The sequence below is a fragment of the Colossoma macropomum genome, unplaced genomic scaffold (assembly GCF_904425465.1).
Source record: "Colossoma macropomum unplaced genomic scaffold, Colossoma_macropomum, whole genome shotgun sequence".
Taxonomy (NCBI): domain Eukaryota; kingdom Metazoa; phylum Chordata; class Actinopteri; order Characiformes; family Serrasalmidae; genus Colossoma; species Colossoma macropomum.
Genome location: NW_023494806.1, coordinates 31,573,016 through 31,597,292, shown reverse-complemented (window position 1 = coordinate 31,597,292; position 24,277 = coordinate 31,573,016). Strand labels below are relative to the sequence as shown.

The 24,277-nt window shown below is 37.6% G+C and overlaps 1 protein-coding gene and 1 pseudogene across 1 annotated transcript in view; one reads left to right on the top strand and one right to left on the bottom strand.

The window, feature by feature from the left end:
- Positions 1 to 2,238: 2,238 nt before the first annotated feature.
- On the bottom strand, positions 2,239 to 2,392 carry LOC118796666 (annotated as a pseudogene).
- Positions 2,393 to 10,504: 8,112 nt separating this feature from the next.
- Positions 10,505 to 24,277, top strand: part of rorb (RAR-related orphan receptor B) — a 49,354-nt gene continuing 35,581 nt past the window's right edge. The window contains exon 1 of the mRNA XM_036598810.1: positions 10,505 to 10,758. Coding sequence (XP_036454703.1) covers positions 10,752 to 10,758 — 7 coding nt within the window. The 5' untranslated portion in view covers positions 10,505 to 10,751. The remainder of the gene's footprint in view (positions 10,759 to 24,277) is intronic.

Sequence of the window (24,277 nt, the reverse complement as noted above, 5' to 3'; positions counted from 1 at the left end):
CTTCTCCCCCAGCACTGGCAACAATTTTCTCTTTGTTTCCTCTCTGGCTTGTAAGACAATCGGTCTGTAAGGCCGTCTACGCTCTCCCAGATGAACAATGGGTGAGCTATGGTGTGTCTTTTGTGTCTGGCTCAGCTCTTGCATTGTAGTACTGCCTTATTTGTCTTGGTACACTCACTCTCAGCTTGCATGGGCTGGATGCCCATCAATTCATTAACTTAATCTGGTATTCATGAGGGAACAGGAGGGGATAAAATGGCGGGTTTGGATGGTACAGTGTTGCACGTTTGTACAAATTAAGTAAAGATTTGGCTTGTTTGCCAGCCTCCCAGAAGACTATGAATTGTTTTTATTTTGTTTTTACTATGCCTATGGTTGAAGTAGAAGTGCAGGAAAGACAGAGAGAAAGTGAAACAGAGACGGAGAGAGAGGAAAATGATATGAGAGGGTTGATTAAAAGGGAGAATGAGATAGAAAAACAATGAGATAAAGGAGATCGTTCACGAGAGAGAGCATTGCATTCAGTTCCACACATCTTGTAAGCCCGTGTATGTGTGCGTGTTGTCAGTGGTTCTCTTAAGGACAGGGTGAATAATTCAGCTGGTGCAGATGCTTGTTCCATTACCTCAGCTTGCTGCTTCAGTCCTACAGACGCACAGGTTACTGCTGTTCACTCATTCACTCCTACAGGCCCACAGGTTACCGTCGATCTCACCACGAATTAACAGGATTGTAATGAGCAAGACCAATTTTGGAGGATTTTCACAAAAGTTCACACGTAACATATTCTTCATGCATATACCTTAATTATGTGTAACTTTTCCCAAACTTGTACCCCGCTGGTAGGTCCATCCACTAGGTTCCTTTTTCCAAGCCTGGTTTATGAAAATGAGCCGTGAAAACGACTACACTGATCAAATATGTAGGTGTAAATTATTGAGCGAGAATTTGTCGCTGGATGAATAAGAAATGGTGAGTTAATGGCAGCGTTCCACTTTGGGACGAGAGCTTCTGAGAAATGCCTCTCGCTCTTTGAACCCGGGGTTATGTAGGGCAAAGAGCTCTGGCAGCAGTTCTGAGATATGGACGGGATTCGCCTCGTCCAAATACTCTGGGTTTGTATCAGAGCCTTCATAAGCATGCAACCGAACTGTGAACCATGCCATCCGATTTCATAAAATAAGTCTCGTTGGGGGCCAGGGGCTCCCAAGTGGTGCAACTGTTTCTGAGATTGCAAGTTTGATCCCAGGCAATGCCACAGCCAACAATGGACCAGGGGTCCGAGAGAGCACAACTGGCCCTCCCTGATCACACAGCACAATGCTTGCCAATGTGCAGGGCTGGAGTGGGACTTGTTTTCAGATCAGCAGTTACATGATGAAGACCAGCCCACTCCACCCTCTACACACACTCAAAGTGGGTAGATACAATTTCAAAATGCATTGTCCAGCAAAGTCATTACATCAGGCTATAGGAAATTCCTAACAGCAGTGCAGTCATCACCCTACATATTCCAACATATTACATATTTCCGCCCTGAAACAAAGCATTGGCAATCGATCATAAAGGATTCACGAACACAACCAACACTGTAGAACCTTCACAATAAATCATGTGTCCGGCTCAGCATGGACATAACTTGTATTCAGAGAAGATGATAAAGCTAGTTAAAAAAGTTAAAATCTTATGAAAAAGCAAACAGCAAACTTTAAAATCTGAACCTGATGATCGTAGGTAAAGGCATATTGCCATGGTGGGCCTGAAACCATAAACGTATAGGTAAGAGTTAATAAGTCCAATACATGAATCAAGTGTAGATGATCAAGAGGAGGGGTTTCCAGAGTGGAGCTGGTATGAGCCAGCTGAGAAAAGAAGATCCAATATGGAAATACCCTTATTTACAAGTTAGAACCTTTGACCACTTGTGCTTGCACACGAAGGAATTTGACCTCTGCATTTAACCCATCCGTGCAGTGAAACACCCACATACAGACACAATAGTGAACACACACACTAGGGGGCAACGAGCACACTTGCCCGGAGCAGTGGGCAGCCCTATCCATGGCACCCGGGGAGCAGTTGGGTTCTGTCGCCTCAGGGGATTGAACCGGCGACCTTCCAGTCACAAGCCCACGACTGCCCCCAAAATCCCTGCTCCAGGTGAGGCCCGAACTCACAACCTTGGCATACCTTCACTTGTATTGTTCTAGAAGTACCATGCACTGACCAGTTGCGCAAGTGGAGCTCAGTCCCCCACTACAAGAAATTATGCAGTCGAGATTCCAGCATTTGGGGAATTCACAAGGGTCAGCGCAACCGAAGTGCAGTGGCCGAGCCACACCCTGGGTGCGCCACCTTCAAGATCATGGTATCGCCCCCGCCAGGTAAGATAACAAAAACAGGTCATGTTTTTTTATGTCCCTCATGATGCACTACTTACCTAAAGCCAGTCATTTATTAGTGCTTTCCTTGCTCTAAGACACCCAGTTTAACTCTGCAAAGGCTTCATAATTACATGATTCATTGAATCAGGTGTGTTGGAAGCAGCAGTAATACTCCAGGACCAGGACTGAGAACCACAGAGTTGAGGAATGCTCTAACAGAGAACACCCTCAGCGGTGACCAAGTGCACATCAGTTTTTTCCAAACGCTGACCATGTTCTCCAGCTCTGATCACACTGGGCTTGTTTGGACAGCATTCTCACCGTAGCCTCAGAACATGAAAGTCTTGGGAGAGCCCGGGTTTGATTTTTTCCACGGAATCATCATCAACATTTATTAAGCTTTGCAAACTAAATCAGTGCTACATTTATTTTGAGATCTTGCCTTAGGCCACATAAGCATATTTTAATGTGTTTGAAAAAAAAGAAACCCTCCCCACACTCAAAGCAACAGTAATATCTTCATGGCCTCGTTTAGAAAGAAAAAAGGGGGGAAAAAGATGTGAAAAAACATGGATTATGAAGAAATCCAATTATAATCAACTGATTGGCTGTCTGTAGTAATAATTTGATGAAGAGAAGGCAGTTAAATTTTGGAGTGATTGCCCTTATTAAAAAGCTTTGAGGAGAAGAATGCTTATTACTCTGTTTTGATACAGATGAGATGGAGTCTATAACTTTATTAATTTCCCATAATATTAATAATCATGTTATCCCTTCGGCTGCACTGAGTTTGAGCTATTGGGACAAGCAGCTGAAATTATTCCTTGATGAAATGATTTCACACTTGGGATTTCTAAAAGCTGCATCGTTTCAAAGGTACAATCTGGGATTGTAGCGCAGGAGTGGTGTCCCTGCTGGATAGCTGATTTGCAATGAAGGTGAAGATTTCCAAGCTTTAAATTTACCCCCACCGTTGCTATTCTAAGTATCCCCCCAAGCTATCCCCACCCAGTTAATATCACATGCCAAGGTGTGGATGCCAAAAACAATGCATGCTAATTTGAAAAAATGACATTTAAAGCTCTAATTGTTTTGTTTGTACAATGAAAATGAAAAGCCTTCAATGGGATGTATTAACGTAAAGATGTTGGCTGGCCACATTAGATGTCTAAAAGAAACTTGGGCTGGAGGTCTGAGAGCTCCAGCTTCAAGTTACAGGGCGCAGGGCCCAATTTGGTGTACAGAGGTAGGAAATAAAGATATGACTGAGGAGACGGGCAGGTGAGGAGGCGCAAAAAACTTTGTCAAAGGTACGGATGGATGTGTATACAAAGTTAGATAAGGGGAAGGAGGAGCTTCAGGCATACGAACAATGTAAATGTACCTCAGAGGTACAGCAGTGGTTTTAAGGTCCAATTGTGTACCTTAAATAAGTTTTTGCCAGTGGAAAAGTACATAATTGTACCTTTTCATAACTCAATGTTTTAAAACAGAACAATAAAATAAAAAGCCTGGAGATGAGACGAGGTGTTTGGAGCCAATACATCTTAGAAAATATAATTTCAATGGATTATGATACAGTTATGTTCCCTGACTAAAGGTACTGAGATGTACCCTTGAGGGTTCCACCCCAGTGACAAGAGGGGTACTGCCCCAGTTTCGGACCTTTTTTTTTTTGAGAGTGTACTGTTATATGCTATTTGAGAAACCAGAGGGCTTCAGTTAATGGTTCACCAAATGGATATCAGAACATTTATGTGAATTTGAAGAAAACCTGTACACTCTCAGAAATAAAGGTACAAAACTGTCAATGGGGTGGTCCCCTCAAGGGTACATCTCAGTACCTTTAGTCAGGGAACATAATTGTACCACAAGCCATTGAAATTATATTTTCTATGCTGTATTGACTCCAAACATCATGTCTCGTCTCCAGGCTTTTTATTTTATTGCTCTGTTCAAAACATAGGGTATGAAAAGGTACAAATACACATTTTCTATCTGTGAAAAACTTATTTAAGGTACACAATTGGACCTTAAAACCACTGTTGTACCTTTGAGGGAATACTTACATTGTACCTTTACAGAAGGAAAATGTATCTGCACAGAACCTATATTTCTAACAGTGTATGAAAACCATCTCATATGTTATAGAGATAGAGGTGGCAGGATTGGATTCAAGGGGTGGCCCTAAAATTTGCTTGGCCCCAATTGATGAGCCACTCAAACTGTCACATTTGAATTTGCCGGTAAAAAGCAACGGACACTCTGCTGCACAGAGAAAGGGAGGTTTGATGTGCACAACTGAACTGATCATGGAACTCAAGCGCAATGCCATTTTCAAGTTCAGCTGAAATGAAAAAGGTTGCAAAAATATGATATCAGTTCTTTGTTTGTATAAAGCTGTAGTTTGTTTTTGAACGGCAGAGTTTCCATATTAATTGAATGAAATCATCTGGCATTTAGCCAGCGAAATGTCAGCAAGGATCTGGTGAACTTGACATAGGCAAACTGCATAGATGCTTTAAAGCTTTTATTTGTAGATATGTTTATTCAGTAGAGCCGAGGCAGTTAACTGCACAACCTCACTGTGATGATGATCCTTCTGTAGTTAATAGTTAAGGGTTGACAGAAGCTAATCTAGCAAGCTCACTAATGCTACACCTTATTTATTTTTTATTTTTATTGAAATGTTTATGGCACCTGGAGATTCATGTTTGTGCTCTCAGCTTGAGTCGTAAGTCTCAAGTCCGAGTTGAACCCTGTTTGCCAATCTCTGGTAACTGCTACACATTTGAGAGCAGGTTGGAGTCATTCATTATTAATTGTTATTTATTAATACATTGTTATTTATTGGCAACTTCAAGGAAGTGGGAAGCTAGACTGCTATATTCAATACAAAGCAATGAGAGTCGCTGGACAAGTCCACAAATGAAGACACAGGACTTAATTGCTGTGTGTGTGTGTGTGTGTGTGTGTGCATGTACAAATGTGTAATTTGGTGATCTTTTCTTCCACCATTTTTCAAGGTGACACTGCAGGGTCCTTCAGGGCTTTCTTTCCAATCCTTTTTGGGATTGAAATTATGATGGAGTAATTTTTCCGTGGAAAATTGCCTCTGTCACTTGTGGTCGGTATCTCTCTATAAATTTCTCAAGTGTATTTCTCTCTTTATTTCTCTCTCTCTCGTTTTCTCTCTCTCTCTCTCTTTCTCTCTCTCTCTTTCAGATACTATTGGTGATCCTTCTCATTAAGTCTTAGCATGATGTCTGTTGAGATATTTTGATCTATCATGTAGATTCATTGTGTGCAGTGTATTTGTTTCATACTTCCACAAAGTCCAACTGATTTGTATATGAAGACAATAACCATAAAGTTATTGAAGCTCTTGTTTACAGGCAGAAAACAGTCATGAATGAGACATCAAATTTCTCACTGTTGCTGGAAAAAAGCTCACTTGCACAAACACCTGCTTGTTTCCAGAGTAAAATAAAAAAGGCTCATGTCATTTGAGAGTTAAGGGGTGGTCCCTTGGAGGAAACGTGCCCTAATTTTTATTTTCAATAGAAACTTATCTAATTATATTGAAGTTAACTTCCTGATGGTTGATTCAAGGGCAAAGGAGTGACGCGAATGTGGTTTAACCTTAAAAACAGGGCTTGCTGTAATAGTTCTCCTGATGCTATTTTTAAAGCATAGTACTACATTCATTGAATGGACGTGAGAACCTGACTAGATGATATAGTTGTCAGTTTTATGCAGTTATGCCTTCATGCATGTTATTTTGTACATAACAGTTATGCATGGAGTGGAGTCGAGTGAGTGTTTTGTGGGAGGGGATGAGGGGGTGATGTACACTTCATGGCCAAAAGTATGAGGACACCCCTTCTGATTACTGAGTGTAGGTCTTTCAGCTGTATCCATTATTAATGTGTGTAAAATCAAGCACATAGCCATGCAGTCTTCATAGACAAACATTGGCAGTAGAATGGGTTGTACTGATGAGCTCATTGACTTTAAATGCACTGTCATAGGATACCACCTTTGCCACAAGGCAGTTCATGGAGCTTTGGCCCTGCTAGGTCTATGAGCCCCTCTGAACACATTTGTGACACACTATAATGCATTCAAAAGACGTTACAAACATGCCAATCAAAATGCATACAAATACATTACACATTCCATTGTCTTACAGGTTGTAAGACATACTTTACTTGTATGTTGCAGTGTCTCAGTAAACTCATCAGTAAATAACTTGAAGCCTCATTCATTATATTGGAGAAAGCGTTGATACAGCGTGCCTAATTTTACTTAGAACTGACAAATAACACTTACAAGCTCTTATGATGGGGTTATAATATTATGTCTATTAATGGCATATTATCTATAGCTATAATGAAAAGTATATATTCTGTGTGTGTTTATGACTAGGCAGGTTTGTTAGTCATAATGCACTCTACAAATTTGGGGGTTTCCTTTGCACAATATAGCATGTTATGAACACTACTTATAAGGTGTAAACAATTCATAATGCATGATCAACATGGCCATAAAGTGTAATGCATTTTTATACATATTTACGGCCATGTTTATGATGCCTTATGAATGCATTATAACATGTTTTGTTAGATAGAAAAAGTGTTACCGATCTTTTTATATACATGTCATTTTAGAAGCACATTACTGTAAGACAGCATTCATAAGGCTACTTAACACATACGTAAGCCCTTCATGACAACTAAAATAGGCCTACATAAACATTTATAAGCACTTATTCCAGTAGACATCATTTGTCATAAAGGTTACACAGACAACATTGATGTCTAGTTGGCGTAACATCTCTAGGCAGGTGACTTTATTACAGACAATGCCATTTGGTATAAACTTTTATAGATGTTTATGTAGGTTTAAGTCAATTGTCATAACAACCTTATGCAGGTGTCATGTGGCCTTATGAATCTCCCCTACAGTAAAGTATTACCACTGTTTCATTTCAGTATAAAACATCGAAAACTCTTTTCCTGAAAAAAAATTGGAAGGAAATTGACTAGTTTCACCCGCAAGAAACATCTACCCCTTTGCACAATGCTAACAAACTGGGAGGATGAAGGCTAGCAAATATTGCAGCAAATATTGACGAAATCTCCTGCAAAATCAAGTATTTTAGCCCACAACAAATCACAAAATAAAGCCGTGAGATTGTGGCGAGACTGAGAGAAGAGAAGAGAAGAGAAGAGAAGAGAAGAGAAGAGACAGGAAGCTCCAGCATTGATACTAAATGCTTTACTGTACAGTAAGGCCCTAGGCCACAGCAGATTCCTTTCTGCCTCAGTGCCTTTTAGACACCATATGGCCTCGGCAATCTTTGAATCATTCATTTCTCACTGTAATTCTGTTTTGCATATGTAACTCTGTACAAATACAACAATTTCCATAACCCCATGTGTGGGCTTGTTAATCTTAGTAATTCCTCCCTGGTCGCATTTAGCCTGAAGCCTTTCAATAAAAGCACACCAAAGAAAAAAATCCACTTCAAATTTTAAAAAATGATGCATGCTATAGCCAGCAAACAATAACCTTTCAACTTCACAGGTGAGGTGACACAGTTTTTCTTTAATGTCAAACCTCAGGCCTTTGTGAAGGGGCTTACAATAAGCTTTTTTCCCCCCTCCAGTGTGAGACAGTCTAGTCTCTCCAGCATAAAGCCTCCACAACGTCCATTTGACCGGTCTGGCTTATTGTCATTTGGTCATTACATCACAATTATGAGGCTGCTCTTGGAGTGAAAATAGGAAATGAAAAAAAAGAAAGAGTAAAATGTAGGTCACTGGAGATGCGCTCGCGGCGATCTGTCTCTGCCTACCCCGGGATGGGTCCATAGCTCTGTCTCTCAACCTCCCCCTCCACGCACACACATGGGAGATGGGCAAAGTCACTCACTGCCATTCTCTCCTTTACCACAAGCTATTTAATCAGACAAGGCAGGTTACCAATGATGGGTTATGTACGTAGCTGATTACAAATTGCTAACGCTCCTTTCTATCCCTTAGTGGCTTGGCTTTAGAGTCAGTCATAGCACCTCACTTGTTATTAAGGATATACGGCTTTCTCTAGATCACAGACATGGCAAGATTGGCCTTTTTATTGACCTTTCGAACATATTTGACACCTTTGATCTCTTCACTACTGCTTAAAACGTTGCCCAGCATTGGATTGGATGGGAATGTGTGCAGCTGGATCCAGACCCATTCAACAGACAGAACTGAATGTGTGTCTGTAAATTCCTAGGTGTACCCCAGGGCTCAATTTTAGGCCTCCTGTTATTTATATCATATATAAAAGACACTGTTGACAAAGTGAAAGTATGATACAGTTCTATGAAACAAGCCCTGCTGTACTTTCAAAAAGTATTTGATATTGTTCAGCTTGTTACTAGACCTTTAACTAGTTCTGAGTGATTGAAAGATGAGGTAGACTAAATGCTTTTCTCCAGGTCTTATAAGAAATGGGCTAGACTTGGAGTGGAGCAGAATGTGTTTTAGTTTGGTTGAAGTAAACACGGTATGACCAGATGAATCAAAACCCATGTTGATAAACTAGTTTAAAAGAGTTCTGTTTTCAGAAAATGTAATGATTTTGTCAGTTATTCACAACGAGGATATTATTTGCAGCACTCTTCACCCTAAAAAATACATTCTATAAATCATAGACAAATTAGGTACATACAGTCCTATGCCAAAGTTTGAGTGCAATTACTGTTGTCTTTCTGTTTGACTGTATGTCTTTCTAACATGTTAAACTCAGCAAATCAATAGATGTGCAGTAATATTTGCAGAAAAATGTCTTCTTTAAATTTGTTCTATGTATCCTCTACATTGTTTTGACTTATTTTTACTTAGAACATCGACAAAGTATTTCATTTGACCGAGGGTGTTTACAAATGAATCCACTATACTATGCATTAATATTTTGCATCTGATTATGTATTTTAAATAATATTTTAGTGATATACAATGGAGATATACAATTCCTGGCTCAATCTGGCTTGAGCTAATTGAAACAGGAGCCCCCTGAAGAGGAACTGAAGCAGGTCTATCTGGGATCCAGCGGCAAGCGCACTCATATCTGCCCGGGTTAGTGGGTCAAAGGGTTGAGGATGTCTTGCATGGCTTGCCTGCACTGCCTGTCGTCACACACCAAACACCAGTCTGCATTTCCTCAGTTTGCACTGAAGTTCTAGTATCTCTATATTGTAATAAGCCACCATTTACAGCAGTAAAACCTAACAGTCATCCACGTCTCTTTGTGAAAATCCTGTTGTCTTTTTTTCTACAGTTTCTTTATTGCTCCTGTCTCACTTTATGGAAAGTTATAATAACCATAATACATGCCTTGATTATCTTAATGGTATATTTTTTTTCCTGAAATTAAGGATTCGACATTCATTATATTCATTATGTGTAATATTTTAGAATAGTACTGTGACCATTGATATAGTTAGCATACATTACTAATAATCAACACCTCTTATTATATGTAATAACCCAACCACCCATTTACTCATGTTTTGAGTTCCATTCCCATAAAGTCCAATAATTTTTAATGATGATAACTCTCTTTTATTATATGCATGGTGATGGTTTTTATACACATACTGGACAGTCATTTTAATTCATGAATATTTTTTCAATAATAATAATAATAATAATAATAATAATAATAATAAGACCACAACAGTTCTAATCTACTGAGGGACAAATCTGCAATTTACATAATACTTTAAGTGCAAAAGAAAATCCATTAATATACTGACCACAAACTCAGTACAGTAAATATGATATAGTGTATAAACTCTAACACTCCAACATTGTAAATATGAAATATTGTGCAATGCTGAGCCGAATTCATCCACATTTCCTCCTCCAATACCGCCCAACTGAGTAACCAGAGGTGCCCATCAGACAGTGGGCGGAGCCTCCAGCCGCCGTCCAATCCGTGCTCTCCACCCCTCTTCGGCTCGCGAAAGCGGGCGGAGTCGAGCTCGTCCGTCCAATCGGAGCTCCCAATGGGGCTACCGTGTGCCCCGCCCCCTACTCTGCCCCGCGCGAGCGGTGAAAACCTCCGTGGCTCGCTGCGCCCGTTCAGGTCGCGTGAGAGTCCGCACGCTCGCGCCGCGTTTACGGGATGCTCACGCGCGCGAACCTGCCGCCCGGGCCGTGAAGAAGAGCTTGAAAAAAGTTTGGTCGTTGTTGTTGCTGTTGCCAGGGATCTTCTTGTTGCTGTTGTCGCTGTTGTTGTTGTTTTTTAAACCCCTTGTTTGGGTTCGTTTCGTCTCTTCATGACTGGGAGCGAGTCGCCACCGCCACCACCATGCGAGGTAGGAGCCCAACTGTTTCTGACAGCCTGATTTGAATAATTGAATTCGCTGCAAAAGCCATTTTTGCAAAAGAAAAAAAAAAGGTTTGTGAGGTTTCCTGGACCTCCTGGACTGTAGCAGCCCAGCAGATGCTGGACCATAGATGCAGAAACCACCACAAAACAGTGGCGTGCTCGTGCAGCTCTGGGTTCTTTTGGGGTACAAGTGGAGTGAACCCCGTTGAAAGAGATCATAGAAACCGTTAAGCAGCACTCTGCATGCCAGCGCGAGCAACAACTCAAAAAAACACCTTATGCAACTGTGAAATGTCGATGCAATCGTGGTGGATTTTGACCTTGTAGTTGCAAAATAGAACTTGCGATTGCAGGGCTTGTGTTCACGTGCGTTTTCTGCGTTTGTCTGCTGGGGAGTTTAATATAGTGTAGCAATGCAGTGCCCAGAGCGCGCGCGCGCGCGCGCGTGTGTGCATGCGGGAATAAGCGAGCGCGTGGACGGAAAACTTTGGGAGTCGTGCTTTAGTGAGGTGCTTTAACGCGGCGCGCGCTGCTCCGTCCGCTCCACTGACCCATTTCCGTCAGTCAGGCGCCGCTTCGCGCCCAAAGCGCCGAAGTGCAGCACGCGGGCGAGCGCGAGAGGGACTCATCTATTCAGGAGAGCTGCTTTTAATGAGTCTGACTAAAAAGGCACCTCGAGCAGCCTAACATGGCATCGTTCTTCACGGATAAATGAAATTACAAGTGACGTCACAGCCTACCTTCATTTTTAGTATACATTTAATAATTAAATATCTTCAAAATAACATTTACTGAAGTAAAATCACTTTTTCACTGAAGTAAAAAGTAGCTTGGTCTGTGTCACCAACTCGTTTTACGACTAAATTACAGTTTTGCTATATTGTTAAACGGGGGCAGCACTCCTTAATCAACATCTTTATTTTATACTGTAAATGTGCCAGATGTAGCCCAATTGCTATTTTTTTTTAATCTGCAGTCCCTGGGCAGGATGATAATATTAAAAGTATGCTCATTTTTAAATATCAGCGATGCTATAATGCGTATAAAATAAACAAAACGTAACTGTTACAAACTCGTTTTGTGGCTAAAAAGCACCTTATTTATCTTCATTATACCTTATACATCCTCACAAACTCGTTTTATGGCTAAAGAACACCTTATTCAAGTTCAAACACTTGTTTTGCAGATAAAAAGCACCTTATTCACTTTTACAATCTCGTAAATATCACCTTATACATCCTCACAAACTCGTTTTTTTGGATAAAGAATATCTTATACGTTCTCATAAATGCGTTTTGTGGATAAAGGGTACCTTCAAAAACTCCTACATCTTCAAAAACTCGTTTTGTGGGATGAAGAGTGCCTTAAACATCCTCACACACTGATATTGTTGCTAAAGAATACTTTAAATAACCTCAAAAACTTTGTGGTTAAAGACTACCTACACATCCTCACAAACTCGCGTTGTAAACAAAGGATACTTTATTCATACTCAAAAACCCATTTTATGGATAAAGAGCACCTCATTTAAGAGCACTCACGAACTCGTTTTGTGGCTGAAAAGTATCTTATTCATCTCCACTAAATCATTTTGTGGCTAAAAAGTACCTTATTTGCATTCACAAGCTCGTTTTTAGCTAAAGAGTACCTTATTTATCCACTCTAAATTAATTGTTGGCTAAAGAGAACCTTATTCATCCTCACAGCCTCCTTTTGTATCACTGTGTTCCGCCTCAGACTCATTATGTGACTGAAAAAATACTTTGTTTAACCTCATATGTTCACAGTGGCTAAAATCAGTTGCTAGCTCAGCCTATACAGATTCTTTTTTGTGGCTAAAACAGGTGCAGCTTCATATTTTGGTCTCATGGCTAAACTAAATTTTAAACGTCTGAAAATTTAGTATGTGTAAAGGCCTAAAATGCTAAAAATGCTATTTTCAGACGTATTTTGTGGCTACAAGCGCCCCGTGAAGCCACAGAGAATCGTTTCGTGACTAAAACCTACCTCGTACAGCCTAAAGGCTAATCTAATGCTAAATGAAATTATTATCAACAGCCTCACGTCAATTTGAGTGAAAACTGAGTATGAATAAAAGAAATAAAACGTTAAAAGTTCGCTGTGTAGCCTCAGTCTTACCAAAACAGCAGCTCCAGCTCACTCACAGACTTTTTTCATGACTACTGTTTTGTCTGACGGCTAAACATAATTAGCCTCTAACTGTTACCTCAGGCTGCCTTCACTGGAAACGTGAGAGGAAATTCGGTATTTATGAAAGAAACGAAACGTAAAAAGCACCTGGTTCACACTCACATTTCTTTTCTTTCATAAATATCCGGTCTCGTTGTCATGTGACCGGAGCAGAAGGTTTTAACGGTGTGGACGAAGAAAAACCGGATTAAATTAAGCAGTACTGCTATGCTATTCTCTCTGTGTCTGAGGTAATTTGGTTTTAAATGGTTTAACTTCAGTTCAAATCAGTGTCCGTTTCCAAAGATTAATGCTTAATACACTCATAAATCACAGCACATAAAGGTTAGTTTAAGCTGAATTAGCCACGTTTTGTGGGTTAATTATGAAATCTTTTGCTAATATATTTTCTTTTATTGACATTGGCCTACACTTTATTTTGCCCCACAGATTTTCTGCAGATGCTGAAATTGTAAACAAACTTTCTGGTGATTATCTACAGCGTTAAGCTCAAGTTTAGGTTTTGTTAGGATGAGAGTTAGTTAACAGAATCTATTACATTCAACTTAAAGTTTTGCATTTAATAGATATTTAGTTGAATGTTAGTTAAAAAGAAAGCGTGAATATCCAAAGCTTGTACACTGAATTTTAACTGCAGTTTCAAATTGGGTAGCAATTTATTTTGAAGGTCCACTGTAGAGGCTTTGTAGATGCTCATCGTCTCTTAAATTAAAATTCAAATAAATATCTATTCAATGCAACTGAACTTGAAGTTGAGTGTGAAAGATTTTATTAAATCTAACTTTTTAAACTTAACCTTAACCTCAACACAAAACCTAAACCTGCTCTTAAACCTATGTTCTCGATAATCAATTGAGCATCAACAGAACGTTGGTTAATGAGATGAGTATCTGTAGATCATCTATGGGGGACCATCAAAATAAAGTGTGACCTCAAATTGAATAGACGGTGATTTATAATTTTCCAAATTTAATTCCCCATCATGTTTTAGCGCGACAGCACATTGACGGTCACCTTAACGGATTAAATACGTAAATAATTGAATGAACGAATGAATGTTCTTTATAAATACTATGTCCAGAGATTAATGTAACGTTGTTTACACCGTAATGCTGTTTTCCTTTATCTCTTGTTTTGGTGTTTACTAAAAAAGGATCCTTTTAACTACATAATAACTCTTACATTTTTAGCTCTCGCTATTTCTTCGCGTGGACTAACATGCATTTATTACGAGTTATTGTGTTACTGAAGTTTTTTTCCCACCCGCATTCCAACAAGCCACGCCCCTTGCGTTAGGATTGGCTAGTAGTTCACACTCGCAGTTCGAACTACTAGCGGGTGAGACCGGGTTATCAACTAGCCAATCCAGTCACAGGGGGCGGGGCTTGTCGGAAGACGGGTGGAGAAAGCGTTGAAGCCAGAAAACGTTAAAGCCAAATTAAAAAAGTGTTAAAGCTAAATTATGAGTGTCTCACATTTCCGGTTACAAATTCTTCCTGATATTAACTGTTTTGTTATTAGAGTCTAAAAGCAGATTTAAAGAACACTAAACTACGTTTTATTTTAAGAACTTTAAATATAATTTTTATTAATTATGGTATTAATTTGAGTAATGGAGCCACAGATTACACCAAGAATAATGTCTGACTTTAAAGCTTAATAAATAAAATGAGTGAAAAATTAGTCATTTTGCTACTTTTTGTTACTCATAGCATTTTTGTAATCATAGCAGGGCAAATATTTATAGTGTTTGCTATTTATTCACTACATATTTGTACAAAGGTAATGCAAAAGTTAATGCAGAGGAAAAATACATTTTGTTGCTTTTTCTGCTTTTCAAAAATGTTGCTTTTCCTGGACATGAATTGTGGACTTAATCTTGGTCTGGGAAACTGTTCCTGGAGATGTTTACATGACTCCGTACTTGGATCTCAGTTTGATCCTAAAATCAAACTTCATAATCTCTGAACATTTTGGTGTTAATCCAGTGCTGAGGTGTGGGGCAGCTGATTGGACCCTTAGTTCCATTTACAGCTGTTGGTCAGCAGCAAGCAAGCTTTGTCAGTTGGGTTTGTTTTGAACAAGCTTGGTGAGTCCTTATGTGCTTTATTCATACCGTAGAGTAAAGATGGATTCACTGCAGTGCGTTCTTTGTCTACAATTCTATAGCGTACTTTCCTGAAGGCATCAATCACTGTTTCTCTTTGCCAAGAGAAAAATTTCAGTTAACTAAAAGAAGGCGAACTCTGCGTCAAATGAAGCAGTATCCCTTCATGAAGCCATATGGTTTTTATGTGTGAGTTCCACAAGCTAATTTGAGAGTGTGCGTACATGTGTAAGTGTGTGTGTATGTTGTCACTGCAGTCAAAACATTTATCTGGTTGCCAGATTGATTAAAAGTGTACCTACACCTTATCAAGCGTTCCGGCTCATGGACTGTGGCACCCAATCTAGTAACACTAGAACTGATTGCTTTTCAAAGCCCTTCTCTGTTTCACCATCCTGTAATACCTATACACACACACAGACTTGTTTTTATACAATGTCAGGACATGGCAAAGTATAAAACGTGCCATAACTTTTGCACAGGCCACATTTAATGGTTTATTTTTTCCAATGTGTTAGTTAATTAGTAAGTGGACAGTAATTGTGCACTAAAGTGTGCAGAAGTGTGCTCTGTAGAGGATGTGTTCACTTATTTTCACTTAGAAAATCATGAACACATGTCGTTTGACCAGGAGCGCTCAAACCATGGCATCATTTGACCAAAACTCCCTGAGCCCCCCAACACCACCCCCGCCCTGCAAGTATGTACTTTGAAAAATTACTTTGTTAAACAGGAATTAAGTATTCATATTTGTAATTAATTCTTCCAGGTACAATAATATCATTGGGGTTGGACAGGGGCTTAGTTTGCATGCTATTTCCTTTTGGCTGGATTGTTCATAAATGGTAGGGGCTTAAAATAAAGTTCAACATAATTTATTTTATTTATTATTCTTATAAAAACATGCTTCATTTGAATACCTGCTTTATTTGAAGGTCTAGAGTTATTACGGACACTTTGCCATGTTATTTAAATGTAATTACATAGTTAATTACATAGTTACCTGATGAATTACTTATATATTACATTACATATACATTCAGTTCAAGTCTACACTGACTGTAATACAGGGCAAACATATTGAACATAAAGAACATAAATATGCCAATTTTTACGAAGGCTACATTAAATGTTTTAGTTTTTCAAGTATGGTAAATTCAGAAAATCAAAATGAACTGTGCATTAAAATGTGCAGAAGTATGTTCTCCTCTGCACACTACGAGTGTGTTATGTATACATAAATAATGATCCTAACAATAATAATATTCCGTATGTATTATATATGAAAGTATCTGTATGTAATATGTCCCTCATGTTAGCTATATCACTGCCTGCTGTTGGAACAAAACCTCGCATCTCCTGTAAAGTTATCATTTTGGAGATATGAGGTTTTGTTCCGAGAACAGCAATATGTGTTATGTATATGTGAATTATATGTAATGATAATGTATCTATATATAATGTCTCATATGCATTAAATGTAAGTATCTATAAATAATACTAACTCCTATGTATTATATATATCTATATATAATAATGATGTCCTATATGTATTATATATAAGTATCTATATGTAATAATAATGTCCCTTATGTAATAATAACATCCTCTATGTATTACATAAATATCTATATGTAATTCTAATGTCCTATATATATTATATGTATGTAATTACTATATATTATATATGAAAGTATCTGTATGTAATATGTCCCTCATGTTAGCTATAGCTATGCATTCTATATATGTATATCACTGCCTGCTGTTGGAACAAAACCTCGCATCTCCATTTTTGTCGTTTTTCAGTTTTGACATAATATATGTATGAGTATATAAGAGCGTAATGTTGTATTTTTCAGTACGAGCCTTTCACTTCAGCATGCACAGGCATCAGATGATATATTCAGTTCATTATTATGAATATATATTCATTATTTAAATACCGCTTGAATTGCATGAAGTATCAAAAAATGAAAGATGCCCACAGTGGTCCCTCCTCTGGAAAAAAGCTTGCTCTTTATCTCAAAGTTGAGCTGGGGAGGGAAAAGCATGCACCCCATAACACTCCCCATAGGCATATGTTAGCTTGTGGTTAACGCATTATTTTAAAACATTGAACTTTTATAATGTTGAATATCTAATAAACTGAAATTGAAAACATATTAATATTAACAGGAGGCACATTTTCAGGCACTCCCTCTTTCTGCTGTATCAAAAAATGGATCATATTGTGGTTCATACATACATACATACATACATCATCTAAATCGCTTATCCTTCTGGGTCGGGGTGGTATTGTGGTTCATATTGAATGAAATTATGAATTTTGTAAATTATTAGTACCTATATGTGATAATAATAATAATAATAATAATAAAAATAATAATAATAATATGCCCAATAAGTATTATACATATGGGAGTACCTATATGTATTAGTAAAGTTCCATATTGCTGCTGTCAGGACAAAACCTCATCTCCATTTTTGTCCTTTTCAGTTTTTGGCATAATTTGAAAATGCCTGTTGGCCTTTACATTGTGAGTAAATGTCATGATGAATGGACCAAAAGAAACTAAATTACTTGGAAAAAAACTCTGGTTCCATTGTCTTACATTAAAAGTAGAGTAGATTTTTTCCTTCTCCTGTAAAGTTATCATTTTGGAGATATGAGGTTTTGTTCTGACAACAGCAATATGTGTTATGTATATGTGAATTATATGTAATGATAATGTATCTATATATAATGTCTCATATGCATTAAATGTAAGTATCTATATGTAATACTAACCCCTATGTATTATATATATTTATATATAATAATGATGTCCTATATGTATTATATATAAGTATCTGTATGTAATAATAATGTCCCTTATGTAATAATAACATCCTCTATGTATTACGTAAATATCTATATGTAAAAATAATGTCCCCCGCACATTATATAAGTATCTATATGTAATAATAATGTCCTATATATATTATATGTATGTAATTACTAATGTCTAAACCAAACCCTAAACCGCATCTTAGTAACCAGAAAGAAATGGTTTATTTTTAAAAGTTTAAACATGGAGCTTTTGTGAAACACACTTTACAAAGCCACAAATACAGTCGTATGCAAAAGTTTTGGCACCCCATCAAATGAGAATTTGGTTGTTTTGAAAATAAGTGAAAATAAGTCACATTCTCTGCAGAGAACACACTTTTGCACACTTTAACACAAAATTACTCTTTATTTGCTAAAATATTAAATGTGGCCTGTGCAAAGTAATAGCACATTTTATGCTTTATTCTTTCCCCGCATTTTAAACATTGGAAATATTTGTCCTGAAAATACAGGAAAACAAGTATGCATTCACTCACACAGAGGCTGTTATGTGAAAGAGGAAGAGGTAGTAAAGTAGTGAGAGAGAAAAAAAGCAGATGTGGTGAATCTGGCCTCTTCAGGCCTTTTCTCTTTGTCCAAAGTGGCCACCTGTTGGGGCGAAAGCGAGCAGCCGCTGTTCCAGCCCTCGCAGCTCTGTCTGGCTCTAATTTCCACCATGCTCTCACTGAACTGCATCGCATTGACCCCGGGGCCTGGGCCGCCGCTTTCAGACCCAGCTCAGCCTCCGAAACTCGCAACCCGGAGAGACAGACACACAATGAGCCTGAGCCGTGCACCAGTCCCCAGCGCCGGTGGCTTCAGTGCTCTCTGGAGAGCGAGTCGCTCTCTCTGAATCGGTCTGCCCAGCTCCATAGTGAAAAATAGCATCACTGAAACATGGTCACGCAGTGAAAGTCAGGAGGACATCTACATTACACTGTAAAAAACTTGGTTTATTTACTCAGGTACTCTGCTTATTTAAGCTTCTATACACTGTAAAAATGATTGAGTTTTGACTTCAAATTAAGTAACTGGGTTGACTTCAAATTCTGAATGAATCAAACTTCAATAGTTAACAGAACAAAAATCTGTTGTACTTTCTTTAAACTTTTAAACTTAAAATTTTAAAGCAAACAGATTGCTATGTATTACATAAATATCTGTATGTAAAAATAATGTCCCCCGCACCTTATATAAGTATCTATATGTAATAATAATGTCCTATATATATTATATGTATGTAATTACTAATGTCTAAACCAAACCCTAAACCGTATCTTAGTAACCAGAAAGAAATGGTTTATTTTTAAAAGTTTAAACATGGAGCTTTTGTGAAACAAACTTTACAAACCCACAAATACAGTCGTATGCAAATTAAGTAACTGGGTTGACTTCAAATTCTGAATGAATCAAACTTCAATAGTTAGTTAACAGAACAAAAATCTGTTGTACTTTCTTTAAACTTTTAAACTTAAAATTTTAAAGCAAACAGATTGCTTACTTTTTTAGGGTAAAATATACATTTTTTATTATATATATATATACCTTAATACCTTAACTTGTATTGGAAATCAATGTAAAAATCTTTTTTTCCCCAAGTAATTTTGGGACATTTCTATTGGTCCGTTTATCATGAAATTTGTACACTGTGCGAAGAGAAACAAGAGTTTTCAAATTCTGCAAAGCAGTAGATATTGACGTTAGCTCTCTCTCTCTATCTATCTATCTGTCTATCTATAGTCGCTGTTGGAACAAAACCTCATATCTCCAAAAAATAGCAGCTTTACTTTAACTTGTAATGAAAGTCGATGGAAAAATCTTTTTTTTCCCAAGTAATTTTGGTACATTTCGATTGGTGCATTCATTGCAAAATTTGCAATTGTGAACTGGACAAATTCTGCCAAAAAAAGTAGAAATTGACAAAATGGCAATACAAGGTTGTGCGACAGTGACAATCTGCTGCATATATTTCACTGGGGTGAATTCCCAATGATGTAGCTGTATGCAAAGATTGAAACAGCCATTCAGAGTGGTTTGCTATGAAATGGTTCCTTGTAGAAAAACTTACTGACTCATACTGAGATTTCTTTCAGTGGTGGTGATAGAAAACAGGGTGGCGATGGCTTCACACAAATTAGCCATTTTACTTAGTGTTCAAAATGACCGGTGAACCTACACATCTTCTGAGTTTTTATATCGCTGCTGTTTTTCAGTTTTTGACATAATGTGAAAATGTCTGTTGTCCTTTACATTGTGTGTAAATGTCATGATGAATGGACCAAAAGAAACGACCCAAAAAAAGTCTGGTTCCATTGACTTACATTAAAAATAAAGTAGGTTTTTTCCTACTTTAAAGTTACCATTTTGGAGATACAAGGTTTTGTTCTGACAGCAGCGATATATACAATGTTTGTGATTGTAAAATCGAGGTAAATATGAAAAAAAAACAACTTCTTTTGGTACAATTTTGCAATTTTGTACCCCTCCACCATGAATTGGATTTTAAAAATGCATCTTAGGCCCAAACCTTATGGTAAAACTATCATAATACAGGGCATCAGGCAGCGTATTAACCATTTCATGGAATACCTTTCTGTGAGGAAGCCTTACAAGGCATCAAACTCTTCAGACATCTGGTTCCTGTGAACAAATCTGACTGGTTTTCTCTGGTTTTCACATCAAACCACTCTGAATGTTTACAACCATTAAATTATGAAGAAATTATGAATAATCAATGGAATTGCCCATTGATTTGATATTTGAAATGAAGTGACACCAGGTGCAGTTACAGTTAACAATGTTGTACAACAGTATTACGGCACTATTTTGTAATAAGCGGGGGGACGGGGTGGACGGGGTCTGTAATTTGTATAGATTATAGATCTCCAAATGGCAACTGCAAATGTTTTTGCCGCTGGCATGAAAATCAATGTTTGACATGAACATCTCACACAACAAAGTCAAAGAATAAAACTTTTGATACAGTTTTATAGTGATGAGACTTAAATCTGTGCTTCAATTTCACATGTTAAAAAATGAAGTTATATTTTAACATTCATTTTCTATGTATCCATCAAGTTGTCCAGTCAAACAAAGCACACAAGAATGAGTTTTGCCGGACACGGTTAATCTGTTTATTGGCTATTTTAATTTACTGATAGCATCTCTGCAGCATCAACTACATTTTAGACTGATTAAAAACTCTGTTTTTTTTTGTTCATCACCATCAAACAATGGATTATTAAAATCCAAAATTACTTTAGGTGTGCGTGTACTCGACCGCTCGCTCGGATCAGTCTGGTTCTCCGTTGCCTCGAGCTCAGAGTGGGATTAGAGCTTATTGGGTTGTTTCACTCTTTTTTCTGTTTGTTTCTTTTGGCCTCAGCTGACGAATAGCTTGTTCTTATGTAACTGGAGGAAGATTACGCAGAGTTGGACAAGGAGACCCAGCCTCTCACAGCGGGACAGAAAAAGAGCCGCAACCATAGAAACTGACTCACTCTGATTGTGGAGTTCTGTTCTATTCTGCATTACTTTGATCTTTGGCCTGGTCTATTCTATTCTGTTCTATTCTATGATTTACAGACATTTTGATTCTGCACTATTTCTGACAGGTCTATTCTATTTTATTCTATTCTTCACAGGTCTATTCTATTCTATTCTTCACAGGTCTATTCTATTTTATTCTTCACAGGTCTATTCTATTTTATTCTATTATATTCTAGTCTGTTCTATTACATTCTATTCTTCACTGGTCTATTCTATTATATTCCAGTCTGTTCTATTATATTCTATTCTGCTGTGTTTTATTCTGTCATGTACAGATATTTTGATTCTACACTATTTCTCACGGGTCTATTCTACACAGGTCTATTATATTCTGTTATATTCTATTCTGTTCTGTTCTATGATTTACAGATATTTTGATTCTACACTATTTCTGACAAGTCTATTCTATTTTATTCTATTCTTCACAGGTCTATTCTATTCTATTCTTCACAGGTCTATTCTATTTTATTCTATTATATTCTAGTCTCTTCTATTACATTCTATTCTTCACAGGTCTATTCTATTCTATTCTTCACAGGTCTATTCTATTTTATTCTATTATATTCTAGTCTCTTCTATTACATTCTATTCTTCACAGGTCTATTCTATTCTATTCTTCACAGGTCTATTCTATTTTATTCTATTATATTCTAGTCTCTTCTATTACATTCTATTCTTCACTGGTCTATTCTATTATATTCTAGTCTGTTCTATTCTATTCTATTCTGCTGTGTTCTGTTCTATTCTGTCATTTATAGATATTTTGATTCTACACTATTATTATTCTATTCTATTCTTCATAGGTATAGTCTATTCTAGTCTGTTATATTCTATTTTCACAAGTCTATTCTATTCTATTCTATTCTATTCTATTCTTCACAGGCCTAGTCTAGTGTATTCTAGTCTGTTCTATTTTAGTCTGTTCTTCACAGGTCTATTCTATTTTATTCTATTACATTCTATTCTATTCTATTTTTCACAGGTCTAGTCTAGTTTATTGTACTCTAGTCTGTTCTATTCTATTATATTCTAGTCAACTCTATTCTATTCTTGACAGGTCTATTCTATTCTATTATATTGTATTCTAGTCTGTTCTTTTCTATTCTGTTCTTCACAGGTCTAGTAATTTGGTTCTGTTCTACTCTATTCTCTTCTATTCTATTCTATTCTTCACAGGTCTAGTCTAGTTTATTCTATTCTAGTTTGTTCTATTCTATTCTATTCTATTCTTCACAGGTCTGTTCTATTCTGTTCTATTTTTCACATATCCATTCTATTTCATTCTTCAAAGATCTATTCTATTTAATTCTACACTATTCTACTCTGTTCCATTCTATTCTACTCTATTCTTCACAGGTCAATTCTATTTTATTCTATTCTTTACAGATCTATTCTATTCTATTTTTCACAGACCTATTCTATTCTATTATACTATGTTCTATTCTATTCTGTTCTGTTCAGTTCTTTAACATATTGGAATAACAGTTAAATGTAAAACGTCGCCTGTGCAAAAGTAATGGCACGTTTTATATTTTGTGTTTTATATTTTTCGATTTTGTTAAACTCAGCAAATAACTAGAAATTGTGCATTAAAATTTGCCCACAAAAAATTTTGGGGAGGGAGATGTTTAAATGTTTGCACACAACTGTAAAGTCCGTAAGAGGACGAGTGTGAAAACAGAACACTTGTGGAGTTTAGTGTGTGTGTGTATGTGTGGCCGTGTGTGTGAAAGAGAGATCCTTAGAGAAATTCAGTAGAAGGGTGTGAACGATAGGAGAGAAAGAGATAGATAAGCACAGCCTGGACAGAAGGAGGAAAAGAGAGAGAGGGAGATTTCAGAGAAAGCTCTGGGTAGATAAGGATGTTAAGATAGAGCAGGCGTGAGAGAGAGAGAGAGAGAGACAGAGAAAGAGAGAGATGGGAGAGAGATGGAAGAGAAAGCCTAGGACAGATAAGAATGTAAAGATAGAGCAGTGTGTGTTTAGAGAAAGAGAGAGCGAGATACAGAGAGAGAGGAGAGAGAGAGAGAGAGCAGTCAGGTGATGGTTTTGTGTGAGAGCTGGACTCTCGGGGCCACTTTAGTGAAGCAGCTCGTTCCCCTCAATCTGATTAGAGCCTGAGGCAAAGCTATTACTACACTGCGCTGAGAGAGAGAGAGAGAAAGAGAGAGAGATAGAGAGAGAGAGAGAGAGATACAGAAACACATAAAAATATTTACATGTAAGGCACATGGCTTCTCTATAGCACCAAAAAAGGCTCGGCTATTGTTGCGAAGTCAAGCTTGTCACAATAGAAGAACCCTTTTTGGTGCTATCTAGAACCGTTTTCAAAAAGGTTCTATAACGAACCATGCACAACACATTCTCCATCAATCTGAGGAATCATGTCATCAGTACAGCAGAACTGTACTGAGCATTATCTGTCTATCTGTCTCCTGTGATTAGGTTTTTGTTCTGACCTATCATGCCATATTATGCAACATTTGTATATATGAAAGATATGAAGGTCATTTGTGAGTATGAAAGGGAAAAAGAAAAAGCGAGAGAGAGGGTGGTGGTGGTGGTGGTGGGGGGGGGGTGTTGGCCCACAACAGGCAGATATGACACAATTGTACCACCCTGAGGCGAGTGACTTACTAACCTACTTAAACAGTTTAAACAACACCACATGCACACAGTGTGGAACCGCACAGTAGTAAGCTTCCGAATTCAAGGGTAAACAAACTTGGGATGAGGTTTAATATTGTCCAAATTCATATTCATTAAAGA